This window comes from Nuphar pumila, chromosome 11 (genome assembly GCF_984573655.1).
Source record: "Nuphar pumila chromosome 11, dmNupPumi1.hap1.1, whole genome shotgun sequence".
Classification (NCBI taxonomy): domain Eukaryota; kingdom Viridiplantae; phylum Streptophyta; class Magnoliopsida; order Nymphaeales; family Nymphaeaceae; genus Nuphar; species Nuphar pumila.
This window is the reverse complement of record NC_143259.1, coordinates 5,064,158-5,088,623: the sequence shown is the minus strand read 5'-3', so window position 1 is coordinate 5,088,623 and position 24,466 is coordinate 5,064,158. Positions and strand designations below refer to the sequence as shown.

General features: G+C 37.8%; 1 protein-coding gene across 1 annotated transcript; it reads left to right on the top strand.

Annotated features, from left to right (window-relative positions):
• The first annotated feature begins 261 nt into the window (after nucleotides 1-261).
• Nucleotides 262-1,635, top strand: LOC149821725 (uncharacterized). Its single transcript, XM_089980884.1, has one exon. The coding sequence runs from the start codon at nucleotides 343-345 to the stop codon at nucleotides 1,348-1,350; it is 1,008 nt and encodes a 335-aa protein (XP_089837010.1). The 5' UTR covers nucleotides 262-342; the 3' UTR covers nucleotides 1,351-1,635.
• Nucleotides 1,636-24,466: the final 22,831 nt, after the last annotated feature.

Genomic DNA, 24,466 nt, shown 5'->3' with positions numbered 1-24,466 from the left:
GGGTCCTCAGAGTCCCTCAAAACAATGATGACCAGTTAGTTCAGTAGGGCGATTTCCAAGGGAAAAATACATACGCGAAATCATTGCTGTCGGCTGCTAAAAGCCAAAGGGCCACGTTTGCCATTTTTCATGAAAGAAGAAGAGGTTTGCCATTGTGGCGGGGGTTTTATTTTTACAATGTTGACGATATCGTGGGACTTGTTTTTACACCAACACTAAAAGACGTTATAATAAAGAAGAGGGTAAAAACCGAAAAGGTGCGTGTGCGTCTTTTATGTGCAATACTAAAAGACGTAGAAGCAAAGGCATCATCACCAAGGGCAGATATTATTATGATCGTTAATGGAGAGTGTTTGGGACTCCTTGCTCAGGTCACTGCAGTGCAAGTCTCAAGCCTTCTCAGACGTGTGCCGCCCTGCTCCATCGAAGCCCCTCAAGCTCTCGCACGTGCCAAGCTCTGGCTGCTCCAAAAGCGTGCGAAACCTCAAGGACGTCGTCCTCGTTAACCCCCCAACCATCCACCACCATCACCACTATAATGATGAAGGCATCAGCGACACCATCTTCAGAAGCAAAACAAAGAAGAAGGGGGAAGGGAAGAAGGAGGGAGATGGTACAGAATCTCCAGATGGAGATGGGAGGGGGAGGAGCACGACACCGTTATCATCCAACGGTGGGTATCACAAGCTCGCACGCGTCAGGGCGCTGCCCGGAGCAAGGGGGCCGGTGCTGACCGAGCTGCCGGAGGGGCACTCGTCGAGGAACATAGTGGAGATCATCTTCAGGACGGGGTGGCCCGGTGAAGGAGGGTGCGCGATCGAGCAGGCGTTCAAGGTAGCGAGCCCGCCGGAGACGGTGGGTCGGTTCGAGGAGTACAGGTTGTGGGTTCGGTCGCGGGCCGGGGGGAACGCGCGGTGCGACGCGGACGGGAACGAGGTGCTGCGGTTCTACTCGGCTCGGCTCGCGTGCGGGCTGTCGCGGGGTCGCACGTGCGGCGGCGGAGGGCCGTCGGGGCGGTGCGCGGCGTGCGGGGTGTTGGAGAGGGGGTTTCGCGGGGCGGCCGTCCGAACGGCGCCCAGCAGCGGGAGAGCGCACGAGATGAGGGCGAGATCGACGGCCGGGAGGAGGGGGATGCTGGTGTGCCGGGTCATCGCGGGGCGGTCGATGGAGGAGCGGGCCAAGGGGAAGGGGAGGACGAGATCTCCGCCGTCCGCCACTGAGCCCGCCGTGTTCGGCATCCCCGTCGGCTACGACTCCGTCGCCGCTGACTCGGGCGAGCTCGTCGTGTTCGACCCCCGCGCCCTCCTCCCCTGCTTCCTTATCGTGTACCGGGCAACTCCTCGCTCCTGAACGGCTCGAGCCCAGTCAGGATGGCTGGGGTCCAGTTGGGGTAGGGCCCTTTGACTTGACTCGTAAAATGTACTCTCTCACAATCTCTCTCTCATACACAATGCAAGCCTGGGCCAACTTCGAACTTGATCGTTCGAGCCCTCTAGGAAGCCGTACAACTCATGATAAGAAATCGAGCCTCGTCGATTTTTCGAGAAATTTTTTTCTTGTTTTTGTTGTTATTCTCTTTGTAAGTTCATGTTGTTATTTACATGGCAGTTGTAAATGCTTATGATAATTATCTTTTGTTTTTTTCTTCCTGTTTCCTTCTTTCTAATAATTGGATTTTGGGCGTTGTGGGAAAGCGAGGAGCAGTGGGTTTTTAATTGTTTTGGAAGATTCAAACATATAAAGGAGCTGGCAGGTCGTTCTGAAACGCAAAGTTTTAGACTTATGTCATTTGCAAAATATAAAACTACATCTGAGCTCTCGTAATCTCTTTGCATTTTTGATGTTTAGAAGAATGTTTAGAAATATCTAAAATTCATCGGTCCCTCCTTTCAAAAAAGAAAAAAGAAAAAAATTTCAACAACCTCATTGTCTGGGGCCGATCTTTCTGAATGAGGCCATGTGCAGTGTGAAGCTCTATTGAGTGAAAAATGCATCGAGTGCTGGAACGCGTGGCATGTGTTCGCTTAATCGGTGATAGCATGTCATGCGATTGACATCAGTATCATCGCTAGTGCATCGTTGTGTAGCGGCACAGATGTGGATAACTGTTTTGTTGAGCAGTGTAAGCGGATTAGAGAATGTTATCTTTGGAGATTTGGTTAAGGACTTCTCGGTTTCTAAGAGATTTTCCACGCGTAGCGGTTGGATGTACAAGAGTGCGTGTGGGTTAAGGCTAATTCCCTCAAGAATCACCTTAAGTAGTTCCAACTGAGTATAGTGACTCAGAGTTAGGCGAGTGAATGCCTAGACACCGGCGAATGGGTTTGAGTGATTCTCTTCGCTAAGGTGTTCAATCATCAACTGGTCTTCAGATCAGAGGTTGCAAGGTCTTGTTCCTTCAGTGGTAGGGTTTTGTTATATCGTGCGCATGGAGTCACAATACGCTCCATGACACGCAAGGCTAAGGCAAAGATTTTACCTTTTTTGGATGTGATAGCTGGTATGAAACGACTATGCACTAAGCGGTATGAACTACATAGAATGCGCTTGATCACCTTCCGCTAGACAGCTGCGCACAGAGTAGTGCGCAGAGCCAATGGAAATGATTCAGCACATGAAAAAGTGTTGTTACGCGGCCTTTGGCCGTAGGCTGGTCAGCTTAGACAGCTTGGCACATCATGAGTTTGCGAAGCATTTTATGATTGTGACAAAGCGATAAGTAGGCTTACGACGGTAAAGAAGGACCGTCGCACCAAACAAGCTTATTAAAAAAAGTAAGCCCGTGACATCTATATTGCTTTACAATTTAAGAGTCTTTTTTTTAAGGCAAGCTGGGGTTAGGCAGATCCCTGCCATATTTCATTCAAAGAAAATCATTTCAAAGCTACAGGAAAATGTGTTTTCCCTGGTCAGGGAACCAATCCAGGGTGCTCTTTTCATGATTTTTGGATCCCTCTCTTTGCAAGTTTGGCTAGGTATCTACTATCGAAACTACAAGGAAAAGATATTTTTTTTCTAAGTATGATGTTAGAGTTGTATTGAGGTTTCAGTACAATTTAACACAATCTTTTAGTAAGCCATGAAAAATGAAAAATGTGTTTTCCATGATCTAGCAATCAATCCAGGGTGATCTTTCCATGATTTTTGGATCCCTCCCTTTGCAAGTCTGGATAGGGTGTAATATGATTGCACAAAAATTTGTGCATTAAGCCCCAGATCCGCCTCCATCAGGACTTAGGCCCCACACCTGACAAGCCTTGTCCCCAAAATGAAGGGTGATCAGGTGCTTAATGCATTTTGTGCAATCATATTGCACCTGATCTTTTCACAAGTTTGGGTAGATATCTAGGTATGCTGTTAAAGTTGTATTGAGGTTTCATTACAATTTAACACAACGTTTTTTTTTTAAGCAAGCAATGGAAAATGAAAAATGCACTTAAAGTACTGTATACATACTAGAAAGAAAGGACAATTCCATTTAAGGCCAACTTTTTATCCTAATTTAAAAAATGCCACAGTTTTTCTAAAATTTCAACCATAGTTTTTTTCCTTTTTATATAGGCAATCTGGAGTTGGGCAGACCCCTACCAGATATCTCTTAGAATTTGGGCCTTCAGCTTGGCACTGGACCCTGCTTACCACACGGGATACCACCTGAGTGGTGAAAATTTCAATCTTTTTCATTTCTCGTTGTTTTTTTTTTCAGTTTCAACGCCCTTTTTCTTTCGTTTTTTTTTTTTTGTGTTTGTCATGTTATTATTTATTTATTTATGCTTCCCACTCATTTTTCTTCTTGTTTTTCTACGTATCTTCCTTTTGGCTTGTCACATGTTTTTACCATTGCTTTCAAAACAAGTGTGCCGTTACACTTGGTGCTACTTTTAGGCACTGGCTTCCTTGCTTCTGCTTCATGTATTGCTTTCTATATACATTTAGCTTGTTGGTAACCACGATACAAGTATCAAATAGGGGTCTGCCTTGCCAGCCATTCTTTTCCTAAAAGCAGTCAAAACTCAATATCTATCATCTTGAAAAATGTGATTGTTTTTATTCGTGTAATGTCTTTTGAAAATTAAAAAAATACTCATTTATCCAAAAAGTTAAACAGCTTAAACTCTTAATGATGAATAATAAAGGACAATAATAAATGTAGGCTTCGGTTTAGTAGTTTTCAGGAAAATAGTGGCTCATATCCAGAATTTAAGAACAGTGAGGTCAACTTTTGAAATCAAGCGGCAAAAGGTTGGCCCCTGATTTTTTCAAAAAAAAAAAAAAAAAATATATATATATATATATATATATATATATATATATATATATATATATAAACAACTTCTATATTGGGGTGGGCAACCGGCCCGATGGGCCAAGCCAACCCAGCTCACCATGGGCTGCATTTGGGCCATGATTTTTTGAACCTTATAAAAATCAATGATCCAAAATCTTTGTAAATTGTTGAAGCTCCAAACTTCATTGTCTCATCGAAAGTACATGATCCAGGTGTGGATTCTTAGTAAATCCATTATGCCCAACATATTTATAGGACCCGAAATGATAAAAAGCACTAGAGAAGCTGAAAACCCCGCTAATCCCATGGTTTAGCAGGGACCCATTACTCTCTCTCTCTCTCTCTCTCTCTCTCTCTCTCTCTCTCTATATATATATATATATATATATATATATATATATATTTCAGAAAGCTGAGGTGAGGCAACGCCCCCCCCCCCAAACAGTTATACAACCGTACCATTTGGGGTTTGAACTTGCAACGTCCCAACATAAAGTGATGCGCAATAACTGCTTCTGCCAAACAAGCGAATAGATCATGCAACATCTATAACCAATGATTATCAAGCAGTGTTCTTTCTCTAACTATCGAGTTTTTTTACCGTTCAGGATGTACATTTTGTGTTTTTATTATTTATTTAATAAGCAACATATTTTAGATTATGAATTATTGATATTTAGATGCATTTTTTAAAACACTAAAAATCAATGGCTGACAATACTTTGTAGTGTAAAATTATGAGCCGTCCATTTTTTTATGTTTGGAAGAAACATGTCTGGATATAAAATCTTCATGTAAAGCATATTTCTTATTAAATACATTATACAAAACAAATATATAAGGTCCAATTCATAAAAGAGCTCATCATCATTGGTTATAGATGTTGCACCTTGATTGTGCAGTCCTCCTTTTCACACACACACACACACATATATATATATATATATATATAGGAAAACTAGAATATGTTTCTTAGCAAAATATGTAAACTATCATGAACCAAGATTTTCATAGGATTTTTTGCAAATCTAACTTTGCAGATGCATTCGGCGTGGTCCATTTACTTGAAATTGTCTATTAGAACATCGTAATTGAATCAAGAAATATGATTTTGTATGCTTGAATATTTATGAAAATTCTAAGCCGTTGACTTTTAAGCCTTAAAAGATCCTTCTTAATTATACATCTTAATCGGATTATCTAAGATTCTATTTCTATAGAATCAAGCATCTAAATCACATTCGTACAGTGAAATTAAAAAAAAAAACCTATAAAAATCTCAATGCATGACCGTTTATATATTCCAATTACCATATATATATATATAAGAAAATTCTTTGATCCATTATGTGCTTGATGAAACTTGATAGAGCTTACTGTCATGCACGTGATGGCAGTCAGCGCACAAAAAATAGTAAAAATGATGCAAAGCACACATAAAACTTTTAGTGGTGGTTTTGAAGAGCCGCTAAAAGGTTTCATTTCCATTGAGACCTTTACCAGAGCTCAAAACCGCCACTAAAGGTCATCTGAGGTCACACTCGGTATTCTTTTTGTTTTTAACAATGGTTTTGAGTGCTGCTAAATGTCTTTTAAAGCATTTTTTGCGTGTTTTTGTGCAAAACAATGGTAAGAGTTCATTAGACGCACGATGACACTTAAAAAGATCACATTTTTTATTAAGTATATAGATCAGGCAGTTACCACTCACTATATATATATAGAGAGAGAGAGAAAGAGGGAGAGTAGAGCATAGGTACTTAATGATACGTGCTTATTGTGTTTTTCTACTCTTCTTGTATTGTTTTCGCAGTTTTGACCCAAATGTGAATGGGATTCATATTCACATGGTCCCCCATGTGAAAAGGAATCTCGTGATTTGTGTATAAATGAATTACACAAAAAAGACTTCCATATGTTTGGATAAATTCATATTGACAAAAGTTAAAAACCGCAAAATCTTGGGAGATTTTGAATTTTTTTTATAAATCTTACATTTTTTTCAGCAAAATCTTGGCAATAAAAAATAAATTAAAAAATATAAAAAATTAAATTTGATAAGAAAATTTAAATAAAAAATAAAAAATAAAAATCCTGCGATAAATATCTGCTAAAACCATAAATATCGAGATATTTGTCACGGTTTGTAAATCTCGCAAGAAATTGCCGTTTTAAACTTTCAGGCAATTTCTCGCGATATTTGTTACAGAAGCATAAATGGCCAAATGTTAATGGGATTCTCACAGTTTCACAACTGTGAGAATCCCATTCATATCTTGGGCAAAGCAAATGTAGGTATAGTCAGAAACGTAGAAAACAATTTCAAAATATAGCGATTTGACTGCGACATTAAGTAGAGATAAAACATGACATTTTTACTCATTTTAGAGTATGATGAATTTAAAAGCTTACTCGGTGTTAAGGCCTTTTCTGTTTCGTATTTTCATATTTGCTTTATGCTGTGTAAACTATAAACCATCTTTTTAATTTTATATATTCCACTATCTTCCCGAGATTTTCCATTTTTTTATTTAAAGTGAGACATTCCCTTGCTTGTAAAATCTCAATACGATGATTGGTGTCATCGTGTAATAAAATTCACACACCAATATCACATTTTTTCATGATTTTAACCTGTTTTTTAAAAACAGTCTCAGTGATCCTTTTATATTACTTATATGTTCACTAGTTGGGTCCAATATAAGAAAAATCACACCTGAACCCGATAAGAATTACAAGAACCAAACCCGATAAAACCATTTTTTTTAATCATTTTTACATTGAAAAATTGCGGGTCTTAATCGGAACTCGGGTTGGATCGGGGTCTGGTATAAAATTTCACAAACTATACTCGGGTCTATATATTAATCGGACCTTCTGGTCCGGACCAGGGTCTTAATCGGGTCTTCTTATTTATCACCATACCTGGACCCTATAGGGTTTGGTTTGGGTCAAATCCCGATAAACCAACCCCGTTGACAGCCCTACATGCGACACACACATCATTAATGCAGTGTTTTCACTGTTTTACGTGGAAATTTTCTGTGTTTTTTGTGGGTCGAGTACTTTGTTAAGCACTTGGTATGATCATTGGATCTGTTCTAGAACAACTTGGCTTCTTGCCATTCGGTACAGGCGAAGGCCCCAAGTTTGAGTGCAAACAGGGAAAAAGTGAAAGCCATAGCTAGAATTAAAGGCAAGATGTCTTCATTAGTTCGGTTGGGTACTGTTCTTCACTGAACTGTCGCCTAAAATTAATGCAACAATGAGAAAAAGATTCTCCTAATCTTTCCCATCCAGTGGCTGATGAAATAGATGATGGGCAGTGATGACAGGCCCTTCGCTACTGAGAGATAACTCACCTGATCTAACCTCACCCACCTTTCAGTTACTTGTAAACATTAAATGGTTGCATTGTTTATATAATGGAGAAAGCCTCTCTTTTTTTTTTGATAATTAGAGAAAATTGATGATTTTCTGATCGCTGAAAGTACAATTGGTTGATTCTTACATGTATTGTTTTCTACTTCAGCTGTTGTAAAACCTTAGATCTGTTGGGAACTACAGACTACAGAAGAATTGACAAAATAAAAACAGAAAAATCCAGAGTAAAGAATCAAACCACACACAATGAACAAAGATTTTTATATGGTTCCGCAAGAGTTGCCTACCACCAGGGTCACACTGAAATTTCTTATTTAATTGAGATACCACATCATTACAAGAGAGGAATTTGCCTTCTTTAAATAATAGAAGGAGACTAGGAGAGTTGTAGTTGGGTTCTATATAAGTAAATTACAAACTATCTTAAAAAAAAAATTACAAAAAATTAAAGATTTATATTCAGATAGGAAACATGCTCCACACTCCTCCAACAAGATCCACCTTGCCTACCAGCAGGGAATGCACCCAGCTTTGACGTTACAACAAGAAACACACCATGGGTTTCGAACTGGCGAGATCCCTTGAATTGTTCCTGAGTTTTTCATTAGAAAAGTTATGGGAAAGACTCGCTCTCATGACTGGTCTATGCAGTCAAGCCCACGCATCAATTCTTAGGCACTCATTTGGCTATATATGCATGACAGACTACAATAAGTGAGCCACTGAAGTAGGGAAAGTGAGTTTATTGTTTCCAGGCCGAGTGGTCTCAGTGACAATTCGTAGTGAATGCTGATGGTACTATATATCTCACTCTTACCAGAGGTGGGCACAGTCAATTATGGACGATTAGAGAATTTAATGGCGTCATCAGATTGTATGGTACGTGCATTGTGGACCTCATAACTAACGAGAAAGAGCTAGTCAATCAGGCTTTATATCTTGCCGGCCCAATCCGAACTGACTTGATAGCTATACTCCGATCAACCTGACTCTTATGCGGTTCCGTTTTTGGTCTGGGTCTTATTGGACATAGGTTGTGTAAGGCTAGGTCGAGCCTCTTTTGAATCCAACATTTATTGGGTTGAGAATGCAGGGCTTCATTGATCCTTTTTTTACTTGAAAATTTGAATATGGCACGTTTACTTGTCAGGACAGATTAGGACCCCCTCCTTTCATGAGGCATGGGGATGCAAAGGCAACCCATAACTGACCCACCTGGGGTCTCCTATCTGACCCAATGTCCAACCTTACTAACACCTCAAATGACGCATATAGGATATTAGATCCTTGGATCCCAAATCCAGTGTGGGAGAATCAAACTTCAAAACCACCTGACAAGGGAACAAATCAGTCCCCAGTCGGGTTTTGTCCCATCAAAATGGCCTCCACGAGAACCTTGCTGTTCTTCAGTCTCCGACTCAATCTCCATCTCAAAAGAAAAGCAAAAAAGGCGGTCTAAAGTTATTTTATTATTCTATAACCGAGTTTAATGTTCCCTATCGCTGGACATTCAGAAAGTTTTGTGTTCTGATACCTTCTTCCCAATAACTCTGAAGTTTTTCCTTTCTCACAAACTTGTTTGGCTCTTTTTTTTGTTTTATATATTAATTATTTTGTTCCACAGGCAGGTGGAAAGGAGAGGGCATCCAAGTGCCTGGATCCCCTCGGTGGAAAGGGCCTTTAGTTTGAGTATTACATTGCTTTAATTCTATCCACATTTTTGCCCACAAGGGCTCAGCTCATATGGTGGGGGTGACTTGTGAATGTCACCAAGTTGGCAGAAATTAGTCACAAGTTTGCAACCCACGAGCGGTATCCCTTGTCGCAAGGTCGAACCTGGGTGTACTCCCTGATGGGTACGGGGGACCTCAAGGGTTTTACCAATCGGATGGTGATGGGGGGTTTTCTTTGGACTATCCAAAAAAAATTCTATCCGCATTTTTAAAAGGAGGAAACCGAGTGTTGAACATGTACTTGTGTTAGTATTTGTGCATGCAAAAGAGAGAGAGAGAGAGAGCCGAAAGAAACATCAACATTACTAAGTCATGGGATCAATAAAAAGTTGAGCCAGCGAAAACAAAAAACAACAGACCCAAAAAAAAAGGGCCGAATGCACGAAGGCAAAATATAAAAATAGAAGAACACGGAGATCAGCCAGGGTCATGAGAAAGAGAAGGCAACTGAAGGGGGTGGATAACATCTAAAGAGAGGCGCAAAATTGCGTACACATCAGCCAAGATGCAATGGATGAGCTTATTGAAAGCAACCAAAATTCGATGAAAGATTGCATTGTTGCGAGTCATCCACACATCTCACCAAGAAGTAAGAAGCCAAGTTCTCCAGATCAACCGCCACCGCTTGCAACTGTGAACCTGCGATAGACCCCACAGAAGGTCGAGCGCGAAGGATTCTGTCTCACGTTTACTTCAGATTGATTCCACGTACTTTTAAAGAGATCCACAAAGATTGGGCAGGCCCAAAACAGATGGTAGGTTGATTCTTCCGCCGCTTGACAAATGATGCACCTACTCGGATACTGAAAACTCACCTCCTTAAGGAAGTTGTTTGTTTGTATCCTATCATGTAAAATTAACCAGGCTAAGAACCGAGAGCGGGGAGTTGGCCCATTCGCCCATAAAAGATGCTCAGGGAGCCAGTCAGCCCCAGGAGAAAGAAGAGACCGATATCGAGTTCTAGTGCACAAAACGCTGCTAGGCGTAATTGTCCATTGTAAAAATTGCGCATCAGGACCGGGATCACCATCTTGCATGAGAACGAAAGACATGGTCTTAAGCCACATGCGATGCAAGTGCGAGATATGTAACCTGTAGGGACGACAAATATAATGGATCGACTCAAGGGAATCGTACTTAGCATGGAGCAGAGGAGCACATGGATTGCCTGGACGATGCGCCATCCAGCATTGTTTCACAACAAGAGCAATACTCCTTAGTCTGGGAGCGGAGATTCTCAAACCGGCCATACACCTTGGTAACACCAAGGAGTTCCAACCAACCAGGTGGCACTTCGTCCGAAGGTGGCAACTAGACCAAAGAAAATCTGTCATCAAACTGGAGAACTTCTCCACACCCTTGGGCTGATACATAAAAAATTTCGGGATAGAGGACAAGACGTGCCTAATAAGGGTAAGTCGACCGGCGATGGATAGGTAGGATGTCTGCCAGAAAAAAAAAATTTGTCTGGCCTTTTTGGATAGTGGCAGTCCAAGCGGTTGAGAGGATGCTCTTTATTTGTAAAGGAAAACCTAGATAGGAAATAGGTAAATCCAAAGTTGCGGCGGCCAACAAGGAAGATGGGGCATTGAACATGGACAAACAACATTTACTGTCATTAAAGGATAAACCCGAAAGAGAGAGGAAAAATTGAAGGATGAGCTTGAATCTCAACATCTATTGCACGGAAGCGTGGCCGAAAAAAATCATGTCGTCAGCATAGGTTAGAATATGATGGAGGAATTCTTGGATGTCGATGTGATTGATTATGCCTTTATCCGCTGCCCTCTTGAACAACACCACGAGATCCTCAGCGATGGCATTAAATAACAAAGGGGAGAGAGGGCAACCTTGCCGAATACCGCGCCCAAGCTTGAACTGCCTACCTCTTGCTCCGTTAAGCTTAATCAAAGAGTAGGCATTTGATACCAGCTCGCGCACACCCATCGAGAGAAACGACGATCGATGCCGAAGTTGGTAAGCATGTGGAATAAAAAAGGCCAATGGATTGAGTTGAAGGCTTTATGGAAGTCAAGCTTGAGAGAGAAGAAAGGTTGACCGCTGAGATGCAAAGAGTGAAGGACTTCCGATGCCAAGATGAATGAGTGTTGAATCCGCCTGTGGGGGATAAAAGAAAACTGACAGTCCGAGAAGATTTGGGCAACGATGGCTCTGAGCCTATTGGCCAAAACCATAGCAATAATGTGGTAAAACACACTCATAACCGAAATCAGACGGAACCTCGAAATATCAGAGGTTGTCACATCCTTTGGGATGAGAGAGACAATGGCTAAGTGCGTGTGAACCGGCAACCGACAGTTGCGATGGAACTCAGCAAAGACATTAATAACGTCATGCTGAATGCAAGACCAAAAGATACGAAAGAAATCCATGGGAAAGCCATCGTAGCCAGGAGCTTTTCATCCTGAAAGACCGTTGATAGCTGAAATGATTTCAGGTGTTTAATTTTTCAGAAACAAGTTGATTAAGAAAGCTCGAGGAAAGGCTCGAATGAGATGGGAAGGACGAGAAATAATCCATAGCACAAGAGGAAAGAAAATGCAAAGCACACACAAGAGGTGTAAATAAGATTAATCGTGAGCCGTCCTTCCTTTACCCCTCCTCTTTCTTTTTTTTCTTTTTTTTTTTAGGGTTTAGGGTCAACAACTGTTCATAGGCTCGAATCTGAAATCAGCTGCCAACAGACACGTTCAGATCCTACAATTAACCAATATTTTCTGCCTTTTTTTATATAAATATATACTTCACCTTGAATAGCGTGCAAAACCGATATAAAACGCAATACACAGTAGCAAAAGGAATTTCTCAGAAAACTCAAGCGCATGAATGGGGAATACTGGGCTGAAATTGGGTGACACTTTGAAATGATCTCTGAAACCCCAAACACGTGAATGAAATAGATCTCAGAAATAGAGGCGGCTGAAACTGGGAGAACGTTGATTCTTAAGGAATGGGCAAGATAACAGGGAATAGATGTAATATCCAGATCTAACGTTTAGTGGGGAGAGACAAAAGAGAGATAACGAGAAGTGGATGATCTGATTTTACTAGATCATAGACTTGTTATAAAAATAAAAAGGAAAAGAAAAAGACTTCACGCAGGATTAGATCTCAGCAGAAAGGGAGATTCAGATCGTGAAAAACAAATTTTGTTTAGAGGCAGATTCGGTAAAAGAGAAGAGAGAAAGAGAGAGAAGCTATGAAAAATTAATTTTGACTTGGAGATCAGATGTCTCTTTGGTCATACCTTTTGGAGACTTCTTCAAACCCAACAGTGGCCTGCTCTGAGACCATGTTAATTTTTGCATCACCAGGATCTGTTGCAGTGAAGAGGAAGACACGATAGGAAAGGCTGATACCAACTGTGTATCGACTGCAACCAATATCACCCGCAGCCCTGAAATCGATTATTTATAGTTTGTGTTTACAAACTATTTAGGGTACTAAACTGCCCTGCAACCAAAGATGAGAATTACAATAAATCCATTAAGTGGCATATAACACACATGGGTCTGGATCTGGCTCCAGACCCATACTATTTTTCACTTACCGCCGTAAGCCTTTCGACAAATATTGCGATATTTATATTTTTAAAAGATATTTATCATGAAAACCCCTGAGATTTTTATTTTTAAATGTGTTTTATTTATATTTTCTTATAAAAATTAAATTTTTTATATTTTAATTAATTTTTTATTCCCGTGACTTTGCCAAAAAATGCCAGATTTATGAAAAATTCAAAAGTCTTCAGAGTTTTTTGCCTGCCGAGATTTTGCCGTTTTTAACTTTTGTCACTATTTGTTACTAGTTAGGCTAATCGTTCAACATAACCAAATGTGTGGAATAAAGAAAGCGCCAAAAAAGGGAGAGAAGAGATAGGGTCATATTCAATATCACTACAAATTGGTGATATTGAATATGCACCATAACTGTCCTCTAATATGGTCCCACATGAAGGGAAGGAAACAATTCTTTCAAGTGTCTGAGCCATCAGGCAGAGATCTCAACTGTGGACACACGTGGTTCATATTCAATATCACCAAATTTTTGGTGAATATGACTGGATCTTTGATGCAGGAGCTAGTCTACAGGGTTCATTCGGATTTATTTTCATTAGTTTTTTAATTATTTAGTTTAGATTTTAGTTTTAGATATTGTTTTGAATCTTATAAGATCCATATTGGTTCTTGAGTTATAGTTTATGGTTGGATCAATCTTATATTTTTCATGTTTTTCTAGTTTCTTTGAGTTATAGTTTATGATTGGATCTATCTTATATTTTTCATGTTTTTCTAGTTTCTTAGTTTTATAGCTGCACTGTTGTTGTGGAGTTAGGAGCAATCCTCCTGGTCACCGCATCAAACTATTATGCTATTTGAACGCTTTGCCTTCAACATGACATGATGTGATTAAAGATTAGCAGTACAAGATCTTAAGACTTTATGTGCAAATCTTAAGAATTCTTCGTCCTCAAGCACAAATAATCGAAAGTTATCCTAGTACTAAATTATGAAGGATAGCTTTCAAGTGGTTGCTTTCTAGCCCGGTGCATTCAGCCAAAAATTTGCTGTCGATCTGTCTGCTTCTCATCTTGGAAAAATATTGTTGGTAATGGAATTTGAAAAGTAAGATTAGTGGACAATCTGTGATTGATTCAACACTGCCACATAAAAGTGAAATTGGTTCACATCATACCATGCAAGCCAAAATCCAGAGAGAGGGATGGAGGTATGAAAAGGATTATGAGAATGATAAAATCAATTCCTCTTTCATTATCTCATCTCGACCACTGTTAGTAACCACTGCTTCGCAAAATATTTTTTATCTGGCATGAAAAGGGAACCACATGCATGCATCTAAAACACCTAAAACTAAGATCAACTTGGTTATATGCAAACTTAGTTACAAATTGACTTTTAAAAATAATAAACCATTTTATTGAGCACTTTTAACTTTCTTAAAGAAGAAGACTTTATGTTCAAGAAGATTTTAAGAGAATTTGAAAAGATAGAAGAACTTGGAACAGACCTTAATTATGGCGCATCTTCAAATACAATGTTCTTCTAAAAGTATATATAGGCAACAAAAATGAAGAATGCTTCAATTGTATTTTCACACTGATATAATATGGTCTGTATTTACTTTTGTTCTTCCAATTGTTTGTAAACTGTTGATCTACATTGAAAGTTTCATGCTGATCAAAAGAAAATTGTGGCTACAATGTCTATTAAAAGAAGCCAACAAAGGGTGTGGATGCATGTGTGTCTGTTTGTGCATGTGGGGACAGGAGGAGTTATATGCCTTACTGTCATACAGAAAATTGCGTGAATATTTTTATCTTGCAAATACGTACACATTCTTCAATAATTAAATGTCATATACTCGTATTATTTTCAAAGATAAACTGCCGTTTTATTATATTACCATGTTCAAACTTGCCATTAATTGTCTATTATTATTTTAACCTTAGGGTCATGACTTCAATACCCACAGATATAGTTGCATGACTGGTAAGGTCCTGCCTAACCCTATCCAAAAAAACCAAAAGTGAAAGAGAAATTAATCTCTCCCCCTCCCAAGCAAAGTATTCAAACGTTTGCTTGGTAGGCTATTTTAACTCTTAGTTATCTAAATTATGGATCAATTTCTAATTAAGGGCTAACACCCTGTCCTCATCGTGGGTTTTTCTTGTTTGCAGTCTCTATACATAGATATTGAGATTAAAATCAGGAGTTGAAGAGCTACTTTAGCCAGATCAAGCAAACCATGAAAATGATTGGTAAAAAAGACTTTCAAACACTCATTTCCCCAGAATCAGCGATCGATATTGATACCCACCATCAATTTCAGAAGAAAACGATGTATAATAATTGAGACAGAGAAATAAGATCTTCAGAATTATGTGGAGAGAGAGAGAGAGAGAGAGAGATGTCTTCCTGCATAATGGACAAGATATTTTTCAAAATAACATTGAGGACGAATTGATTTCAACAACGCGAATAGAAATTAAATTATGTAAAAGATCTAGATAAGTATTTGAAAAGAACTCATGGAGAAATATCGTGAAAAGTGACTAGCGATTCATTTGTTGGTTTCTTATTTCTTTTAGGTACATAGGCTAGCTTTATTATGTTTTTTCTGATCGACTTATTATGGCCTCTCATGGTCCATATACCACAAAAAAGAAACAGAAAAAATATGAAATGTACATTTTAAAAGATCAATTCTTTTTTCTTTGAAACCAGGGAATGAAATCTAATGCGACTTGCTTTCGTTGTTCCTCGATCTTCATTTCTTTTCACAGGAAAGCCTGACTTGTGGGAATACCAAATCCCATATATAGTTAAAATGTCACTGTTAGATTAGATCCGTTTCCGAGTGGCATCACTGCATACATTGCTTGGAGGGCACAAGGGTCAATGTCCAAGTTGGGAGTTAGACCAATTTTTTTAAAAAAAAAATTCACATGGGAGGCAGAAAAACTGCCTCCAAAATTGGAGATCTGGTCGCGCTGGCCTTGCCTGTTGTACTTACGGTCACCGTGTTGGCGGCATTAAACTGTGGTATATTGGCATTCAACTGTGGCATATTGCCCTCCACCGAAGTGGTATCCCATGTGGTAAGTGGGGTCCTGTGTCAAGCTGAATGCTCAGGATCGAATCCTTCTGCCACATGGGGCAGCTGTTGTTCTGGTAGGGATCAGCCTAACCCCAGATTGCCTTTCAAAAAAAAAAAAAAAAATTTGCCCTCGACCCCTTGAGAAGGGCTACCTTGTTTGGCCTTGAAGAAGGGGGTGCTCACACTTGGATTCAAATTTGAAATAAAGAGAAATCTCCCTATCCCCAAAGCCAGAAGGCTAAGTGGACAACCCTTTGGAGTGGTTGACACGGTGACTTTTGCCACTCCGGCAATCACACAAGGCCCATGTTCAATTATATAGTGTGAAGTAATTGAAAAACGAAAAATGGATATCAAATTTTGATACAGTATGGTCATGATCAGTAGGCTGTTGTTGGTGGTCCATATGATGTCACGTGCTTGCCCAAGAGGCCATAATGTGGAGATTTATGACCATAGAAAAGGAATACATGGTTACTGTGCCTATAGTGGCATAGTTCTCCAAGGATGCTATTTGAACCCCTTATTTTCTTAATCATTGTAGTCTACCAAACCAGGCCTGGCACTGTCCCCATATCTTATTCAGTTTTAAAGAAATGGACAACCTGTCCACCTGTTGAACCATACCTGATTGATTCCTTGGTCCAAAAACTACTATTTGCATCCAAAGACAACAAAATTGGAAGAGAAGAACCTAAGGTCACCCAATTTTTAGAAAATTGAGATCAGGTGAAATGTGATTGTACACTTACAGTATGCTGCACTCCTCATCACCCACCATCTTTGGGATACAGTAATGCACTAAAAGTGTGCTTGCACCTGACCCTCCCTCTTTCTCTTAGTCCATGAACTTCTAATTTTGACTCCTTGTTCCTCATTTGAGGCATACACAGTGTAGGTCTCTCTTTTTGCCCTTTCTTTTTTTAACCACAGAAAAGCTGCCAAGTGGATATTGTGGATTGGCCCCTTGTTCGGCATCAGTGTTATAAAACATGTGCTTTAAGGTGCAAAAAGTGTGCCGCCTCGCCTTAAGGCACGGCTCTCTGTGCCGCAAGGGCGCAAGCTTGAGGCACCATTTTTTTTTTGTACAACAAGATTTCGAAGACATAATCAACAACATTTTTTAGGTTAATCTCTTATATTTTCCAGTTATTTCAGTTATGTAATTAGTTTCTTAGTATATTTTAATTTTTGTTGGTTAATATCATATATTTTCTAGTTATGTAATCAGTTTTTTAGTTATTTTTATATGTTAATCTCATATATTTTAACTTTTGTAGGTTAATCTCATATATTTTCTAGTTATGTAATCAGTTTTTTAATTATTTTTATATGTTAATCTCATATATTTTTCAATTATTTCAGTTATGTAATCAGTTTCTTAGTATATTTTAATTTTTTTTGGTTAATCTCATATATTTTCTAGTTATGTAATCAGTTTTTTAGTTACTTTTATATGTTAATATCATATTTTTTAGAATAATCTCATATATTTTAACTTATGTAGGTTAATCTCATATAATTTTCAGTTATGTAATCAGTTTCTTAGTGTATTTTTAACTTTTGTTGGTTAATCTCATATATTTTTCAGTTATATAATCAAATTTTTAGTTACTTTTATATGTTAATCTCATAATTTTTAGAATAATTTCATATATTTTAACTTTTGTAGATTAATCTCATATATTTTTCAGTTATTTCAGTTATGTAATCAATTTCTTAGTATATTTTAACTTTTGTTGGTTTAATCTCATATATTTTCCAGTTATGTAATCAGTTTTTAGTTACTTTTATATGTTAATCTCATATTTTTTAGTACTTATTTGAGATTTTCTATTTCTTATTGGTTGTTATTTCATCAATAAAGTAATTTATTATTTTTTTATATTTTTAGATATTTTTTTTTATATATTTTTCTAAAAATTTTAGAAAAAAAAATTTGAAGCTTAAGCTTTAAGCCTCACCTCAATTTTTGGTGCACCGCCTCGCTACGCCTCAAGGCTTTTCACAACACTGTTGTGCAGCAAAACCTCTAGTGCTATTCTCCTTGCCCATTAGGAAGGCGCTTAGAAAACTATGGTTAAAAAAGAAGCTAGCTTTTGTGAATCATAATCTTGCCACACAACTTTGTAATCAATAGGGTATGCTTTGCAGCATCTGGACACTGATATGTTGAGAGGGAGGATGAGGTGCAAAAATGATTGCATACTTTTTGTGTGCTGCTGTACCTCATCACCCATCTAAAAGTATGTAATCACATTGCACCTGATCTGCCCTCTAATCATTGGGTATTGTGTAATCGAGACCTTCAATTTAAAAGCATAATGCTCCCATGTTTAATTTTTCCTGCATTAAGCAATCCAAACAACATTATTTAATTGTATCTCTGTTGCTGCAACATTAGTGGGACTTGGTATTTGTGGGCTTTGCACTAGTCATCATGTGAATGGTAGTTGGAAAATATATTGGGTACGACACGCACCAGGCAAAACGATACGCAGTAGTAGGTGGTAGATGTACAAAAAGATGCTACAACCACGATCAAGAGCCTCTTATTTCACATGCACAATCATTTGGCAGGCCATGATTGTTGGCACCAAGGCCTTACATTGCATGTGTGAGTAGATGGACATTTCAGATTTTGCGAATCAAGGTGCACATGGTGGTTGAGATTGCAAAATATTACCGATTAAACGCGCCCGGAATCCCTCCCGGCCAGGACACCCCGCTCAGGTGGTTTCCCTGTTCTGAAAAAGGAAAGAAAAAAAAAAAACATAGTTTTAGATTTAGTACATGAAGAAACCGCTCTCAGGATCAAAGACCTAGTCGCTTTGGCTCTGCCTGCCGCACTTACAGTCACTACCCTGGTAGAGTGGGCTTACCCCTCACCCCAGGGAGGCACCTTGCTTTGGCTTATGCAAGGGGTTGACGTCCATGAGATTTGAACCTAGATCACCCACCTAGTGGCCTAGGCACCTTGGGGCGAAAAAAAAAAAGCATAATACTCAAAGAACATCTCGTTACTTTATCAAGTAAAGTGTTTGGTGGCAATGAAAAGAACAAGAAAACACAATCAGTTATAGTTGGTGCATTTGTAAAACTATGATTCAGCTAATGCCACAAACGTCCACCATGGAAAAAATCTTAGAGAGGGAAAATCTTGCAATATTTTGGTTTATCTCAGAAAGATCTGAAGAAAATATCAAAATATATAAAAATACAAAATATCATAAAGAAGACATAAATAATATGAAATTGCAAACAAGTGTTTTTGTCATATTAATATTGCAATAAAAGCACGATGTTGTCAAAATAAGCAGTATTTGTACTTCAAAAAACAGTTCTAGTTTGTTGAGCTTCCATCTTCTATAACCTGTCCTGGTTGCTGTAAATTTTGGTTTTCTTGAGAAGATCTCAGGAAAATATCGGAACATAAATAAAGAAATATAAAAATAAAAATAAATGAAAAGAGGTATATAGTAAACGTAAATAATGTAAAATTACAGAACATATTAAAGTGTTAATATTGTGATAAAAGCACGACATTATCTAAAAATAGGACATATTTGTGGCATAGGCCTCAAAGGTTGAGGGAGAGAGCGTATGGCGTTGAAGGACCTTGAACGAATGCCGTTCATCTCTAACTCCAAGGTGAATGATACCCAAGAACCCACCAGTACAGGAACCCTCTAAGCAAACTACAGCCGTCCATTGATGGCATTGAGAATTTTTGTAGGGCCCATCCAGATCGAAACCTTTCATTTTAAAGGTTTAGGGGTGCCATTCATCTTAGAGATGAACGAATCCCAGTGATCTGTGGATCCCTTGGACCCGATCTGCTCTTGTTGAGGGTGTTGTGGCTGGGTGAAGAAGCCAATCATACGCCATTAGCCATGCACATGCACAACGCATGATGTGTCCGCAATTCAAGCAAACAGATGGTATGCATTGTGTGCATCCACTACCTACATGAAACAAGGTGCTAGCAAACTGATATTTTCTCGATGGGGGTCGATAGATTATTACATCCACGAGGATCAGGGGCGGATCCAGGAATCTAAATTAGGTTGGGCACAAATGCACAGTAAAAAAACAAATCAAAACTCTTAATTCTAATAACATGATTCATAAATATGTTAATTGAAAAAGAAACATAAAACCCTTAAAATTCTAGCCAAAATCAAGCATGTATTGGAAAAATCATATTTAGTGTTGATTGAAATAAAAAAAAATGTTTAATTAAATATTCATGGCATTTAAGAAACCAAATAAAAATTTTGAATTCTAAAAAAAAATCAAAGATTTAAGGGTTTAATAAGTAATAACCAAAATCAAGCATGAATAGAATCTTGCTTAATGATATATAAAAAAGAAAAATAACACAAAAAACCCAAAAATTACAAATAAACATTTTCATCATTTGGAAAGATGCTAACCAATATGCTAATCTCTGAAAAATTCATGGATTTATGTTTATTAAAAAAACAAAATCCCTAATATTCTAACTAAAATCAAGCATTCATTAAACATTTATGTTATTTAAAAAACAAACTGAAAAAACAAAAACCCTTAAAATAAAAATATTCATGCTATTATCAAATAATTCTTAAGAAAAAGAACACAAAAATAAATTAAACCCCTAATTAAACATTTGTATCATTCAGAAAAGTGCAAATCAATACCTTAACTCTTAAAAAAATATATATAAATATATTCTAACTAAAAATAAATAAATAAAAAACTAATTGTCTAACCAAAGGAATAAAGAGAGAGAGAGAGAGAACTAGCTACACTGGGCTCGGGGGTCACCCTGACCGGCCTGGCCCATTTGGGTTGAGCACGAGTGGTGCCCACCCCGACCCGAGGCAATGCCCACCTGCAGTCCAAGTCAAGGTGTGCACTACCCACCTACGCTGCAGGTCAGGGTGCCGTTGTCATGGTGGGCACATGACCACCTTACCCACCATGTGGCTCTGCCCCTGACGAGGACACAACATTTTGGTCACACACGAACTGAATACCCTATGATGACACGGCTTGGATATGTATGATTCATGAACATCATTTTAATAGATTTTTAGTAAAATTTAAATATATTTCAATAAATATCACTTTATATATTATATATTAAAATATTAAACATATTTTTTATTGATTTAAAATTGAAAGATCATTTGTCCTCACATTCTATTCTCTTAAAAACTTTTCACCTGGTGTCATGTGTCGTGTATCCATATCTCTGTGACATGGGCAACAGGTTAGATGGTGCCAAGGTTCTAGCAGTAGCAACTCACAAATCTATTTGAAAATAATTCATTCTTTGCCTAGCGCGATCATGCGCTGTACTTGGCTTCTCGATATGAGAGAGAGAGAGAGAGAGAGTCCACATAAAATTATGTAAAATGAAATTGGCAGTTTCGGCTGTTGTGGATGTGATGGTGCCAGTTTGATCATCTACTGTATTGACTAAAGTGCGATTGAACCCAAACACATGATATGTTCTTGATAAGGGAGTCATGGTAAAACAATCAGCATCATCGATTTTGGGAGTTACCAAAGGGGTGTTCTTTTCACTTCTTTTGACTCAAACCGGAGGCGATCAGGAAGTTAGAGTGAATCTTCGTGTCACTTCATAGATAGATAGATAGATAGATCGATAGATTGATTGATAGTAGTTGGCCATGTATAATATCTCATTGTGCGAGCCACACAAATTGGTGGGTGTACTGCTTAATGGGCAAGGGGGAGGTAGAGTTTTGACACTAATGAGATGTTTTTTCTCTAGTTATCTAAAAAGAAGAAAGAAAACTTCTTAAGCATTTACACTAAGCAAAAAAAAACAGGTGAGCTATGTTTGCATGAAGCATTTAGGTAGTTTCAAATATGCAACTATATGTTTTGGCTGGCCTATTTGTTGGTCTATGTAAGCTTGTATTTTTTTTTTATTACGTGGAGAAACCTGGGCCCTGGTAGCGAGTGGAGCTCATGAGCTCGACCACCCAGGGGGTAAAACTCTGTGGCTAGGACTCTTGCCCTCTCGGCCTATGTTGGCAAACTAGCCAAGGCCCTCTAGAGCTACGCTAACACCTTTGGGGGGCTGTGCACTTGTATTTTAGTATTTTATGTGCATAGCTCTTAATAAAGTGTAGAGGCCCTCTCCCCAGCATAGTTTAAAAACTCTTCGGGTTGACCCGGTCACCAAGTCAAAAACAAGGTTGAACTCGGTTTTAACAAAACTCAGCCAGCCGAGTGATCATGGGTGAGTTGTGCATATATATATATATATATATATATAGAGAGAGAGAGAGAATTACATATATTATATAAAATATAATATAAATATTATGTATATTATATAAAAATATGATTATATATGTTAAATAATATAAAATATAGATAATAATCATAATCATAATCTATACATATATTTATATGTTGTATATAAAATATAAAGTTAACATCACTACAAGAAACCTATAGATTAGCGACGACCAAAATCTGTCGTTAATCCGCCGCTAAGTCGTCGCTAAACAACTTAGCGACGGCTTCACGGCAGATTAGCGACGAATATCTTCCATCATGAATTTTTTTATGCTAAATAGCGACGGAATATATCTGTCGCCCATTCCGTCGCTAATTAGCGATGGACTATATCTGCCGCTCGGTCAGTCGCTAAGGTCGTCGTTACTATACGGTTGTTGCAGTTTGGCGATGTATTTATAGTCATCGCTAATCCATCGCTACCTTCAACATTAATATTACATAGCGCCGGATATATCTGTCGCAAATAAGGAAAAAAAATTAAAAAATATTTAAAAATTAAATATCGAGAAAAATTCTCGTGATACAATTTATATTTTCTGTGAATAAAAAATAAAGTACACATCAAAATACATATAAAAGGAAACTAAAATAATTAATCGATTCACTTTAAAATTCGCAAGCTCTAATTATTTACAATTCAACATTTACATTTTTGAAACAAAAAGAAGGTAGAACAAATTCAACACATTAATCTAATCATCGCCAAGATTTTGTGCATCCTCTTGTTCATTGTCTTGATTTGTCCCTTCAGCTCCACTACGCTGATTATCGCCAGCAACCTACACAAGAAAAGAAAGGTCAGTATTGATGAACAAAATATATTGAAATAAATTATACTCTATATGTGATTCTATCATCCTCATATGTGTTCTAAGGCAATAAAAAAACTGTATAGGTGTTCTAAGGCCGACAAAAAACAATATATGTGATTATATCATGCTCATATGTGCTCTTAAGGCAGTAAAAAAAATGTATATGTGATTCAATCATGCTCATATGTGCTCTAAGGCAGTAAAAAAAGTATATGTGATTCTACCATGCTCATATGTGTTCTAAGGCAGTAAAAAAACTTTATATGTGATTCAATTGTGCTCATATGTGTTCTAAGGCAGTAAAAAAACTGTATATGTGATTCTATCATGTTCATATGTGTTCTTAAGGCAGTAAAAAAAACTTATATGTGATTCAATCATGCTCATATGTGCTCTAAGGCAGTAAAAAAAATAGTATATGTGATTCTATCTTGCTCATATGTGTTTTAAGGCAGTAAAAATTGTACATGTGATTCTATCGTATTCATATGTGTTCTAAGGCAGACAAAAAACTATATATGTAATTATATCATGCTCATATGTGTTCTAAGGTAGTAAAAAAAATTCTATATGTGATTCTACCATGCTCATATGTGCTCTAAGGCAGTAAAAAAACTTTATATGTGATTCTATCATGCTCATATGTGTTCTAAGGCAAGCAAAAAATTGTATATGTGATTATATCATGCTCATATATTTTGTAAGGCAGTAAAAAAACTGTATATGTGATTCTATCATGCTCATATGTGCTCTAAGGTAGTCAAAAAACTTTATATGTGATTTTATCATACTCATATGTGTTCTAAGGCAGACAAAAAACTATATATGTGATTATATCATACTCATATGTCTTCTAAGGCAGACAAAAAACTATATATGTGATTATATCATGCTCATATGTGTTCTAAGGCAGTCAAAAAAACTCTATATGTGATTCTATCATGCTCATATATGTTCTAAGACAATCAAAAAACTTTATATGTAATTCTATCATGCTCATATGTGTTCTAAGGCAAGCAAAAAATTGTATATGTGATTATATTATGCTCATATATGTTCTAAGGCAGTCAAAAAAACTGTATATGTGATTCTATCATGCTCATATGCGTTCTAAGGCAGTCAAAAAACTTTATATGTGATTTTATCATGCTCATATGTGTTCTAAAGTAGACAAAAAATTGTACATGTGATTTTATCATACTCATATGTGCTCTAAGGCAGTAAACAAAATGTATATATATGATTTTATCATGCTCATATGTGTTCTAAGGCAGGCAAAAAAATGT

Coding starts and splice junctions, on each gene's coding strand:
- LOC149821725 (XM_089980884.1), top strand. CDS start 343: ATGGAGAGTGTTTGGGACTCCTTGCTCAGGTCACTGCAGTGCAAGTCT.